The 12386-nt window shown below is 41.9% G+C and overlaps 1 protein-coding gene across 1 annotated transcript in view; it reads left to right on the top strand.

Annotated features, from left to right (window-relative positions):
• The first annotated feature begins 2687 nt into the window (after window positions 1–2687).
• The window catches only part of wnt6b (wingless-type MMTV integration site family, member 6b), a 155965-nt gene continuing 146266 nt past the window's right edge, over window positions 2688–12386 (top strand). Inside the window, exon 1 of the mRNA XM_034186682.1 lies at window positions 2688–3033. Within this exon, the coding sequence (XP_034042573.1) occupies window positions 2954–3033 (80 nt within the window). The 5' untranslated portion in view covers window positions 2688–2953. The remainder of the gene's footprint in view (window positions 3034–12386) is intronic.

Raw genomic sequence — 12386 nt, 5'->3', positions numbered from 1 at the left:
AACACACAAGCGCAAACTGGACAAGAACGAGAGGCGAGAAAATGAACAAAGTCAACAATCGGGCAGTGAACGGTGGAACTGTGAGGTTTTTAAAGAGGAGCAAACTAATCAGGTTGATGTGAAGCAGGTGTGTGGAAGGTTCTGGAAAGAGGTGTGGTTAAGTGAACAAAGAAGACAGAAGAAGCGTACAGGAGGGCAAAACAAAAGCGGTGCAAAGCAAAATAAGTAGGTGACAGAAAAACTAACTGAATAACGTGATGTGTTCTAAACAAACAATAATGCGTGAGCAAAACAAAGAGAGGCAGAACTAAGAAATACTGTGACTAGTCTAAAGAGGGCAAACAGACAAATGACTAACTAGAAAATAAATGATAAGCAAACAAAACCAGAGGTTATAGAATAGCACAATAAATAACAAACAAACTTAACCTGATAAGAAACACTACAAGCCAAAACCTGAGACTAAAGCATAAAACAATAAATGTGATAAACAGAACAAAACTAAGACTAAAACAATTAAAGGGACCAAGAGTGAAAGCAAAAACAATAAGCAGTAAAGTAAAACTATAAATGTGGTAAGCAAATGATACACAGAGAGTAAACAAAACCAATTAGAACCGAAGTATGACCATGAAAACTTGACGTGACAAAACACAGAAGGCTCAGAGCATGGAAGATGAACAGGGTTGAGAACAATACTAGCAGGGCCTAAAGGGCCAGATCATGACAGTTGGTTAATACTTTATCTAGACTGAAAATTAAATAAATTTGATGAAACACAATCAGTTCTGTCTGCCTGTCCTTCTGTGTGTGCATCGAGTGTGTTTCGTGTGTGCAGCCTTGGTCTTTGCTGTGTGATTACTCAACACCAAATCACCGCACACCTGAGCTATATGGGATACAAGTCCATCTCATAACTCTTTTGCGTGAGTTTCATAAGCACAACTTTGACATAATTTTTTTGAGGTCCCTCTACAACACCAATTGTGCAGAAGCTACTCTTGCAGGACAAACTTCACAAGTTTTAGGACACATTAAAAAACGATTGCCTCGCAGTAACACCATGGCGCTACTTCCTGCCTGGGTCTTTCTATGTGAAATTTACATGCTCTCCCAGTGTTCACGTGGGTTCCCTCCAAGTGCTCTGGTTTCCTTCCAAGACATGCATCTTAGGTGAATTGGTAACTTTAAAATGATTGTATAGGTGTGCGTGCGGGTGTGAATATGTTTGTCTATATGTTGCCCTGAAATAGACTGGCATCCTGTCCAGGATGTACCCTGCCTCCAGCCCCACGACACTTGATTGGCATAAGTGAGTGTAGAAAATGAATGAACATTGTGTTTTCATTATTTATCCTGATCAGATTGACAATTAAGATGTAATCTGCACATCAATGGCCATCAGCTACCGGTTAGTCTGGTCTGCAGCCCCTCACGTCTCATGTTTTTTCGTGCCCGTGCCACAAAAAGTGCCGATTTTTGTGACACGATTTTTTATTTTACTATTTATAATCCTCCCCTCCCCAAGCGTCTACCCTCCCCTAACCCTAACCCCCCCAGACCCCCGTCACTCCACATTTCGTACCCCCGTCACGAAATGAATTCATACCCCCTTCATGAAAAGTGACCCATTTTCATGCCCCCATCACAAACCCATAGATTAATGTATTTTTCGTAATGCCACCACAAACTGCGGTGAGAGTGGGTTAAATTTGAGACACCTGTATTAAACAGCTACTCACCTACTTATACTTGTAATGATACATATTTCTGAAGTGATGTTGGCTCATGGCAGATATGGTTTAACATGGCAGGGAGACATAAATCGAACTGTGCAGAAGGGAACCAAACGGAGGCCCTGGTGAGGACAGTGGTACTTGACTGGCAGAGTCTGCCTTGTGTTACACTTGTGATTGATTGCATCACTGCGTTGGAACGAAGTCTGGTGTCAGGGCTTTTATGGGTGACAACAGCACAGAGGGTTTGAATTTCAATAGATATGCCCTTGGCCAGAAAGGTGATAATACTATACCCACCGCTGCACACGTAGACACACGTGCACATACTGCAGACTATAATTCCTCTTCGGGACATAAAAGCCTGACGTGGAAAACAGTGCGAGGTTTAAAGATCTAACAGAGGAGGAGGTCGAGGGAAAAAAAATGCACAGCAGAACAGAAGAGAGATGATTTCAGAATATGACAGTCTTTAAACAGGTATTACCACACACCTGTGGTGACATCACTCCATTCCACGAGCTCTGATTTCGGCTGCAGCGTAAACACGGCGCGCGCGCGCTGCTCTCGGCGCACGGTCCTCCTCAAACTAATTGCGCTTTCTTTCTCTTCTGAGTGACAGCGAGGATTTCGCTTCGCCCGGAGCGACGTCACACCACCACCAAAAAAAAAAAAAAAAAAAAAAAAAAAGAAAAAAGTGGGAGAAGATGAGCGCATTTTTCCTCGTTGCACCATCCAAAGAAAACACACCGACAGACAGCGGAGGCGCAGTCGCGAGCTCGACGTCTCTACCTGCAGCCGGCGCGCGCGGACACTAAACTTCGTCAGGTTCGCCAGTGCGCACAGACAACGCAACTAATAACTTTTATTATTATTATTATTCTTTTTGCGTCGCCGCCGTTTTTCATCCTCTGAACTTTCTGACGTCCTCCTCAGACATGTAGCGCCGCCACAGATGGAGCGAAACCACAACGAGGAGGTTAACCACACCTTTGACAGTCAACTTCTTTCTGTTGAGCCTCTTGACCGACTTTTAAGATGCGACACACCGAAGGCGAGCTGGATGATGAGCTTTTTTCCTCCCGCTCTCTTTTTTTCTCAGTAGCCTAAATATTTGCCGACTTCTCTCCACCTCTTATGCATTTAAGAAATAAGCAGACTCGATTGTGGCTGAGTTGGTGGTTTTAAACGTTGCCGGGGATTTTACGTCGCTCGTCATGATGGTTCGGCTCTCACGGATCCAGCTGGCCCTGTTCTTCATCTTACTCTGTCCGGTCAACATCATCGGACTCTGGTGGTATGTGTGTTAACCACGTGCTCACTGTTAGGGATTTAAACAGCCTTCTCTCTCTCTCTCTCTCTCTCTCTCTCTCTCTCTCTCTCTCTCTCTCTCTCTCTCTCTCTCTCTCTCTCTCTCTCCCTTTTTACCTCATAACAGGTGTTACATCAAATTCTGTGACCCACCAAAAGTGGTGACATCAGAAAACAGCCTGGAATATCTCCTCTGTCTGCTTCATTTTAAGAGTGGTGGAAAAAAAATTAAATAAAATTGAAATTTATGTCAATTAATTAATTGAAGCAGATACAAATCCTCATCAGGTTATAGAAATTGGAAGGTTACACAATTCTGTGTTACACCTGTTGGTCCAAAGGGTGAACTAGTCATGACAGCGGTATTCTTCAATCTCTTCTTCACTCCATCATATTTGCAGAATGATAAAAGTGCTGTGGTTTGTTGTGAGCTGCCACAAACAATTCAGCAAATTTGCAAGTAATCGGAAACAAAATGTGAACAAGTTTGCAGAGTAATTGTGTCATAGCACTGTGCATGTCCATCTGTGGTCCAAGTTGTTGAAGCTGTTGTAGCATAGAGAACCGTTATCCTATTAAATGGTGTTCACATTACCGCATGAAATGATGTGAATCGAATTTGATGTCAGATCTGATTATTCATGTTTTGATATGGACAGTAGCATTCACTTTTGTAAGTGACTTGTATCTGATCTGACCGTTCTCAAAGCGGTCACATCAGATGTGAATCACATCGAGGATGTTCAAGTGGTGCAAGTCATATCTGCCCCCCACTACACCCCCAACCCCTATCCCTCACAACAACCAACTTAAAAAAAAGAAGATAACAGCTTTGACAAGTTCAAATGAGTAAAACCTTAAAACATTTCATATTCAGGCAACATTTTCAAAAAAAAAACCCGATTCTAGTCGTGCATTTCCTGCAAACAGCAAAGACAAGCCAGTTGTGAAGCTATTGCACCACAAGTCAAAGTGTGTATACAAGAGTCTGGTTTATCTGGTTTCAAACGATGAAAGAGTTGATTAAAATCTAATGAAAAGGAATTTTATGAAGTTTTGGTGCGCATGTGTCAGCAAGGTATAGGAACAGAAGGAGAAGAAAATAGAGGGAAAGAGGTTAGAGAGGTGTCTGCAGTTCATTGCCTGGAGTGATGTGTAGAGGAGAGGGGAAAGGAAGATTGTGGAGGTAATTTTGTGTGTGTGTGTGTGTGTGTGTGTGTGTGTGGTAGTGTTGGGAGGTCAGAATCAGGAATGTCAGGTGGACCTCTAGGCACAGTGGATATGTCATCATAAAACAATCCATCGGTCCAGCTCCTGTAAAGGTGACAGACAGACACACACAGATCTGTTGATAAAAAAATTCTTTCTTTCTGTCTGTTACTTTCAAGTTTTATTAGACAGTATAAAGCGCTCCCCAGTCTGTCTCAATCTTTTGCACACGCACTTCTGCAAAGCAGCTGTGTTTGAATGTGATGCTTTGTGATGTTTTTTTTTCTTCAGCAAATCCTCCCACTGTTCATTCACAGCTCCGTCAAGGTCATTGTGGGTTGTAGAGTCATGAAAACTGTGCAGTAGTACTGTATGTCTGGCAGATGAATTTGCAGTTTTTGAAGATGTTTGTCCTGATTGGTTAAAGTAATTTATATTCTCTCTCATTGCTCTGTCACGTCACACAACAGCAAAAACTCAAGGATGAGGGCAACCTGCAATGAATAAAATAAAATATATAAAACAACATATAGTTTAGAAAAGAAATGTAGTAAAATTAAATTAGAAGGGGCACTCACACAGTTTAATTCTTTGTGATTCAGTGATACCATAATATATGATTCTGTGTGGCCCATCAATTTTGTCCAAAACCTAAAAATTGTAACCTGATTAATACCTGGCAACCTTAGAAAATGAATGAATGAACCTTGACTAACATACAAACTTGCCACCATGTTACGTAACACTGATTATGAACTTTTAATGTCACTCCAAGGTTCAAGGTGCATGACCAATAGCAATGCAGTACGACTTCATATTAGTGTTGAATAGTAAGCATACATGTATCCTTACCCAAATCCTCGGAATAGCTATTTTGAATATTCTTTTTTGGTGATTGGGTCAAAAATTTGACTTTAGCCTGTGAACTTGAATTCTAACCGATTTTTCTCAAAATCAAAATATTTTGTCCTCAGTAGACTCTCAAATATTTAATCAGGTTTGATTCAAATTGGTTCAAACTCTTCAAGTATTTTTTTTTTCTCCTGTATAGACAGACATATGTACTGGACACAGGGCTGGTCAGTTCTGTGAGCATGGATTGGAATTGCTGCATCCACCACACTATGGGACCAACGTGGGTCCTGGATAGCACCCACCCAGGCAAATCAAATGTTCCTTTCTCACATCCTGCAAATAGCCATCTATCTGTCACAGCCAGGTGATGCATGGGCATCCCTGTGGCCTTTTGCACTAGTTGGGATCCTTAGCTCTGAGGCACCTGCATGCTCGTTCATGCCCTGAAAAGCACAACATGTGGTCAAAATGTTGTAGCTGAAGTTTCCTCACAATGGAAGTGATACTCCTCTTCTCAGTCTTCCTAATTAACTGTTTGTTTGACACAAAGTAATCCCAACAGTAACCAAGGATCCTCCAAAGAGACCAAGTACTGAAGGCATCTAGTCATTGACTGAGGACACTAGTTAGCGTCCATGTATCACAACCATATAGTAAGACATGAAGCAACAGAACCCTAAAGACATGGACGTTCTTTCTCCTTCAAAGGTATCGCCATGATACCATGAATCTCCTAACTCCATAAGCTTTTCCCACATTTCTCTGAAACTAACTCCAAGTCTAAGGATATTGTTTAACAGCAGGGCATGTTCCAACTTGTCCTTAAGGCTTCCAACAGAGGTGTTTTTCCTGTTGCGGGCGAGCCGACGCGCCAATCCGTCCGCACGTCTTTCATTAAAAAAATCTCCTTTAACAGTGGAATGTCCAGATAAACTGCTGATCCCGACCTCTTCTGAAAGTTCTCTGTTCTCTCACGACGTCCTGGGTCAACAGAGGCTTAAATTTGGAGGTTTTCAGCTTGAAACAGGATGACGACGTCGCCTCGGAGCGCTGCGCGACGTCCCGCTCCATGGGAAGTCATTACAGCGATAGAAACAATCCAAAATCTCTCATCAGCCGTTAAAATTTTCACCGAAAACAAGCTGAATTTCTCGAATGGTGTCCACTCAGATGTGCCTCACAGTTTTTGAAAAAATTTTGATCAAGCACAGCGCCAGTCTCTCAGCAACTTCTCAGACAAAGGAATTCCAACGAGGGGGCTGGACCACTCCTTCCACAAGGCGTGCTCACAGGCGAATGACGTCACTGACAGGCATGAAAAAACTCTCGCATGCCCACGAGGGTTCAAGCTTGGCTGATGTAATCACACGTGATTCAAATCCATATGGTTTTTTAAAAAAATAATAAGGTCGGATACTTTTCTCACAGACCTCGTATAGTCCAATAAACATATTTTTTTATTTGCTCATGCAAGGTATGCATCACTCCACCTTCCTTTTAAATTATTATTTTGTTTAAGGAAGCAAAGAGGTTTTTAAGGAAGCTTCACTGGACCAGTTGCTGCGAAGGATTTTGCTCAAGTGCAATTTAGAGATGCTAATGAGGGCAGCAATTCTTAATTCAGAAGCCAACCTTTTCACCCTCAGAGGCAACACTTTTTGTATTTCATGGTATTGATGATAGATTTGACTGAATTAGCACAGATTTAGCTTCTCAACTGCAGCATTCCTGTAACTGTGTTTAATCCATGATCTGATTCAGGAACCACCAGGTAGATCTTACAGAGTCACTGATTGGTCAGTTCATGTGAGCTTCTTCCAGCCTCATGTAACGAGCAACAGGTTGCAAAAGAAATGATCTAAACAGCAACATCTTTATTTAGATTTGAAACAATAACAACATGATCTGTAGAAAACGAAACAAAACGAGAGTTACGAATGTAACTATGGTTCTATGAATTCCGGATGACCGCCAGAGGGCGGTGCTTTAGCAACTGGATAACTATGTGCGCAGCACAGAGGTTGAGAATATATACCAACAAAGTCACGCCATTGAATGTGACCTGGGTGACGTCACTGGTTGTCTTTATATACCAGACGCACCCAGCGCTCGCTTCTTTTCGGAATGAACTCACAAGACTGAGTGACAAGCAACTCTGGCGGTCATCCGGAATTCAATCAATCAATCAATCAATTTTATTTATATAGCGCCAAATCACAACAAACAGTTGCCCCAAGGCGCTTTATATTGTAAGGCAAGGCCATACAATAATTACGTAAAAACCCCAACGGTCAAAACGACCCCCTGTGAGCAAGCACGTGGCGACAGTGGGAAGGAAAAACTCCCTTTTAACAGGAAGAAACCTCCAGCAGAACCAGGCTCAGGGAGGGGCAGTCTTCTGCTGGGACTGGTTGGGGCTGAGGGAGAGAGCCAGGAAAAAGACATGCTGTGGAGGGGAGCAGAGATCAATCACTAATGATTAAATGCAGAGTGGTGCATACAGAGCAAAAAGAGAAAGAAACACTCAGTGCATCATGGGAACCCCCAAGCAGTCTAAGTCTATAGCAGTATAACTAAGGGATGGTTCAGGATCACCTAATCCAGCCCTAACTATAAGCTTTAGCAAAAAGGAAAGTTTTAAGCCTAATCTTAAAAGTAGAGAGGGTGTCTGTCTCCCTGATCTGAATTGGGAGCTGGTTCCACAGGAGAGGAGCCTGAAAGCTGAAGGCTCTGCCTCCCATTCTACTCTTACAAACCCTATGAACTATAAGTAAGCCTGCAGTCTGAGAGCGAAGCGCTCTATTGGGGTGATATGGTACTATGAGGTCCCTAAGATAAGATGGGACCTGATTATTCAAAACCTTATAAGTAAGAAGAAGAATTTTAAATTCTATTCTAGAATTAACAGGAAGCCAATGAAGAGAGGCCAATATATGCTCTCTCCTTCTAGTCCCCGTTATTACTCTAGCTGCAGCATTTTGAATTAACTGAAGGCTTTTCAGGGAACTTTTAGGATAACCTGATAATAATGAATTACAGTAGTCCAGCCTAGAGGAAATAAATGCATGAATTAGTTTTTCAGCATCACTCTGAGACAAGACCTTTCTAACTTTAGAGATATTGCGTAAATGCAAAAAAGCAGTCCTACATATTTGTTTAATATGCGCTTTGAATGACATATCCTGATCAAAAATGACTCCAAGATTTCTCACAGTATTACTAGAGGTCAGGGTAATGCCATCCAGAGTAAGGATCTGGTTAGACACCATATTTCTAAGATTTGTGGGGCCAAGTACAATAACTTCAGTTTTATCTGAGTTTAAAAGCAGAAAATTAGAGGTCATCCATGTCTTTATGTCTGTAAGACAATCCTGCAGTTTAGCTAATTGGTGTGTGTCCTCTGGCTTCATGGATAGATAAAGCTGGGTATCATCTGCGTAACAATGAAAATTTAAGCAATGCCGTCTAATAATACTGCCTAAGGGAAGCATGTATAAAGTGAATAAAATTGGTCCTAGCACAGAACCTTGTGGAACTCCATAATTAACCTTAGTCTGTGAAGAAGATTCCCCATTTACATGAACAAATTGTAATCTATTAGATAAATATGATTCAAACCACCGCAGCGCAGTGCCTTTAATACCTATGGCATGCTCTAATCTCTGTAATAAAATTTTATGGTCAACAGTATCAAAAGCAGCACTGAGGTCTAACAGAACAAGCACAGAGATGAGTCCACTGTCCGAGGCCATAAGAAGATCATTTGTAACCTTCACTAATGCTGTTTCTGTACTATGATGAATTCTAAAACCTGACTGAAACTCTTCAAATAGACCATTCCTCTGCAGATGATCAGTTAGCTGTTTTACAACTACCCTTTCAAGAATTTTTGAGAGAAAAGGAAGGTTGGAGATTGGCCTATAATTAGCTAAGATAGCTGGGTCAAGTGATGACTTTTTAAGTAATGGTTTAATTACTGCCACCTTAAAAGCCTGTGGTACATAGCCAACTAATAAAGATAGATTGATCATATTTAAGATCGAAACATTAAATAATGGTAGGGCTTCCTTGAGCAGCCTGGTAGGAATGGGGTCTAATAGACATGTTGATGGTTTGGATGAAGTAACTAATGAAAATAACTCAGACAGAACAATCTGAGACAAAGAGTCTAACCAAATACCGACATCACTGAAAGCAGCCAAAGATAACGATACGTCTTTGGGATGGTTATGAGTAATTTTTTCTCTAATAGTTAAAATTGTATTAGCAAAGAAAGTCATGAAGTCATTACTAGTTAAAGTTAAAGGAATACTTGGCTCAATAGAGCTCTGACTCTTTGTCAGCCTGGCTACAGTGCTGAAAAGAAACCTGGGGTTGTTCTTATTTTCTTTAAGCTGCGAGTTTGTGAGTTATACCACAGAGTCAGGCACTTCTGATTTAAAGCTCTCTTTTTCAGAGGAGCTACAGCATCTAAAGTTGTCTTCAATGAGGATGTAAAACTATTGACGAGATACTCTATCTCACTTACAGAGTTTAGGTAGCTACTCTGCACTGTGTTGGTATATGGCATTAGAGAACATAAAGAAGGAATCATATCCTTAAACCTAGTTACAGTGCTTTCTGAAAGACTTCTAGTGTAATGAAACTTATTCCCCACTGCTGGGTAGTCCATCAGAGTAAATGTAAATGTTATTAAGAAATGATCAGACAGAAGGGAGTTTTCAGGGAATACTGTTAAGTCTTCAATTTCCATACCATAAGTCAGAACAAGATCTAAGATATGATTAAAGTGGTGGGTGGACTCATTTACATTTTGAGCAAAGCCAATTGAGTCTAATAATAGATTAAATGCAGTGTTGAGGCTGTCATTCTCACCATCTGTGTGGATGTTAAAATCGCCCACTATAATTATCTGAGCTAAGCACTAAGTCAGACAAAAGGTCTGAAAATTCACAGAGAAACTCACAGTAACGACCAGGTGGACGATAGATAATAACAAATAAAACTGGTTTTTGGGACTTCCAATTTGGATGGACAAGACTAAGAGTCAAGCTTTCAAATGAATTAAAGCTCTGTCTGGGTTTTTGATTAATTAATAAGCTGGAGTGGAAGATTGCTGCTAATCCTCCGCCTCGGCCCGTGCTACGAGCGTTCTGGCAGTTAGTGTGACTCGGGGGAGTTGACTCATTTAAACTAACATATTCATCCTGCTGTAACCAGGTTTCTGTAAGGCAGAATAAATCAATATGTTGATCAATTATTATATCATTTACCAACAGGGACTTAGAAGAGAGAGACCTAATGTTTAATAGACCACATTTAACTGTTTTAGTCTGTGGTGCAGTTGAAGGTGCTATATTATTTTTTCTTTTTGAATTTTTATGCTTAAATAGATTTTTGCTGGTTATTGGTGGTCTGGGAGCAGGCACCGTCTCTACGGGGATGGGGTAATGAGGGGATGGCAGGGGGAGAGAAGCTGCAGAGGGGTGTGTAAGACTACAACTCTGCTTCCTGGTCCCAACCCTGGATAGTCACGGTTTGGAGGATTTAAGAAAATTGGCCAGATTTCTAGAAATGAGAGCTGCTCCATCCAAAGTGGGATGGATGCCGTGTCTCCTAACAAGACCAGGTTTTCCCCAGAAGCTTTGCCAATTATCTATGAAGCCCACCTCATTTTTTGGACACCACTCAGACAGCCAGCAATTCAGGGAGAACATGCGGCTAAACATGTCACTTCCAGTCCGATTGGGGAGGGGCCCAGAGAAAACTACAGAGTCCGACATTGTTTTTGCAAAGTTACACACCGATTCAATGTTAATTTTAGTGACCTCCGATTGGCGTAACCGGGTGTCATTACTGCCGACGTGAATTACAATCTTACCAAATTTACGCTTAGCCTTAGCCAGCAGTTTCAGCAGTTTCAGTTCCTTCAATGTCGCCTGCTCTGGCCCCCGGAAGACAATTGACTATGGTTGCTGGTGTCGCTAACTTCACATTTCTCAAAACAGAGTCGCCAATAACCAGAGTTTGATCCTCGGCGGGTGTGTCGTCGAGTGGGGAAAAACGGTTAGAAATGTGAACGGGTTGGCGGTGTACATGGGGCTTCTGTTTAGGACTGCACTTCCTCCTCACAGTCACCCAGTCGGCCTGCTTTCCCGGCTGCTCGGGATCTGCCAGAGGGAAACTAACGGCGGCTAAGCTACCTTGGTCCGCACCGACTACAGGGGCCTGGCTAGCTGTAGAATTTTCCACGGTGCGGAGCCGAGTCTCCAGTTCGCCCTGCCTGGCCTCCAAAGCTACGAATAAGCTACACTTATTACAAGTACCATTCCCACAAATCTTAGAAACATGGTGTCTAACCAGATCCTTACTCTGGATGGCATTACCCTGACCTCTAGTAATACTGTGAGAAATCTTGGAGTCATTTTTGATCAGGATATGTCATTCAAAGCGCATATTAAACAAATATGTAGGACTGCTTTTTTGCATTTACGCAATATCTCTAAAATCAGAAAGGTCTTGTCTCAGAGTGATGCTGAAAAACTAATTCATGCATTTATTTCCTCTAGGCTGGACTATTGTAATTCATTATTATCAGGTTGTCCTAAAAGTTCCCTAAAAAGCCTTCAGTTAATTCAAAATGCTGCAGCTAGAGTACTGACGGGGACTAGAAGGAGAGAGCATATCTCACCTATATTGGCCTCTCTTCATTGGCTTCCTGTTAATTCTAGAATAGAATTTAAAATTCTTCTTCTTACTTATAAGGTTTTGAATAATCAGGTCCCATCTTATCTTAGGGACCTCGTAGTACCATATCACCCCAATAGAGCGCTTCGCTCTCAGACTGCAGGCTTACTTGTAGTTCCTAGGGTTTGTAAGAGTAGAATGGGAGGCAGAGCCTTCAGCTTTCAGGCTCCTCTCCTGTGGAACCAGCTCCCAATTCAGATCAGGGAGACAGACACCCTCTCTACTTTTAAGATTAGGCTTAAAACTTTCCTTTTTGCTAAAGCTTATAGTTAGGGCTGGATCAGGTGACCCTGAACCATCCCTTAGTTATGCTGCTATAGACGTAGACTGCTGGGGGGTTCCCATGATGCACTGTTTCTTTCTCTTTTTGCTCTGTATGCACCACTCTGCATTTAATCATTAGTGATCGATCTCTGCTCCCCTCCACAGCATGTCTTTTTCCTGGTTCTCTCCCTCAGCCCCAACCAGTCCCAGCAGAAGACTGCCCCTCCCTGAGCCTGGTTCTGCTGGAGGTTTCTTCCTGTTAAA

The sequence above is a fragment of the Thalassophryne amazonica genome, chromosome 14, assembly GCF_902500255.1.
Source record: "Thalassophryne amazonica chromosome 14, fThaAma1.1, whole genome shotgun sequence".
NCBI lineage: Eukaryota > Metazoa > Chordata > Actinopteri > Batrachoidiformes > Batrachoididae > Thalassophryne > Thalassophryne amazonica.
This window is presented reverse-complemented; position numbering and strand designations above follow the sequence as displayed.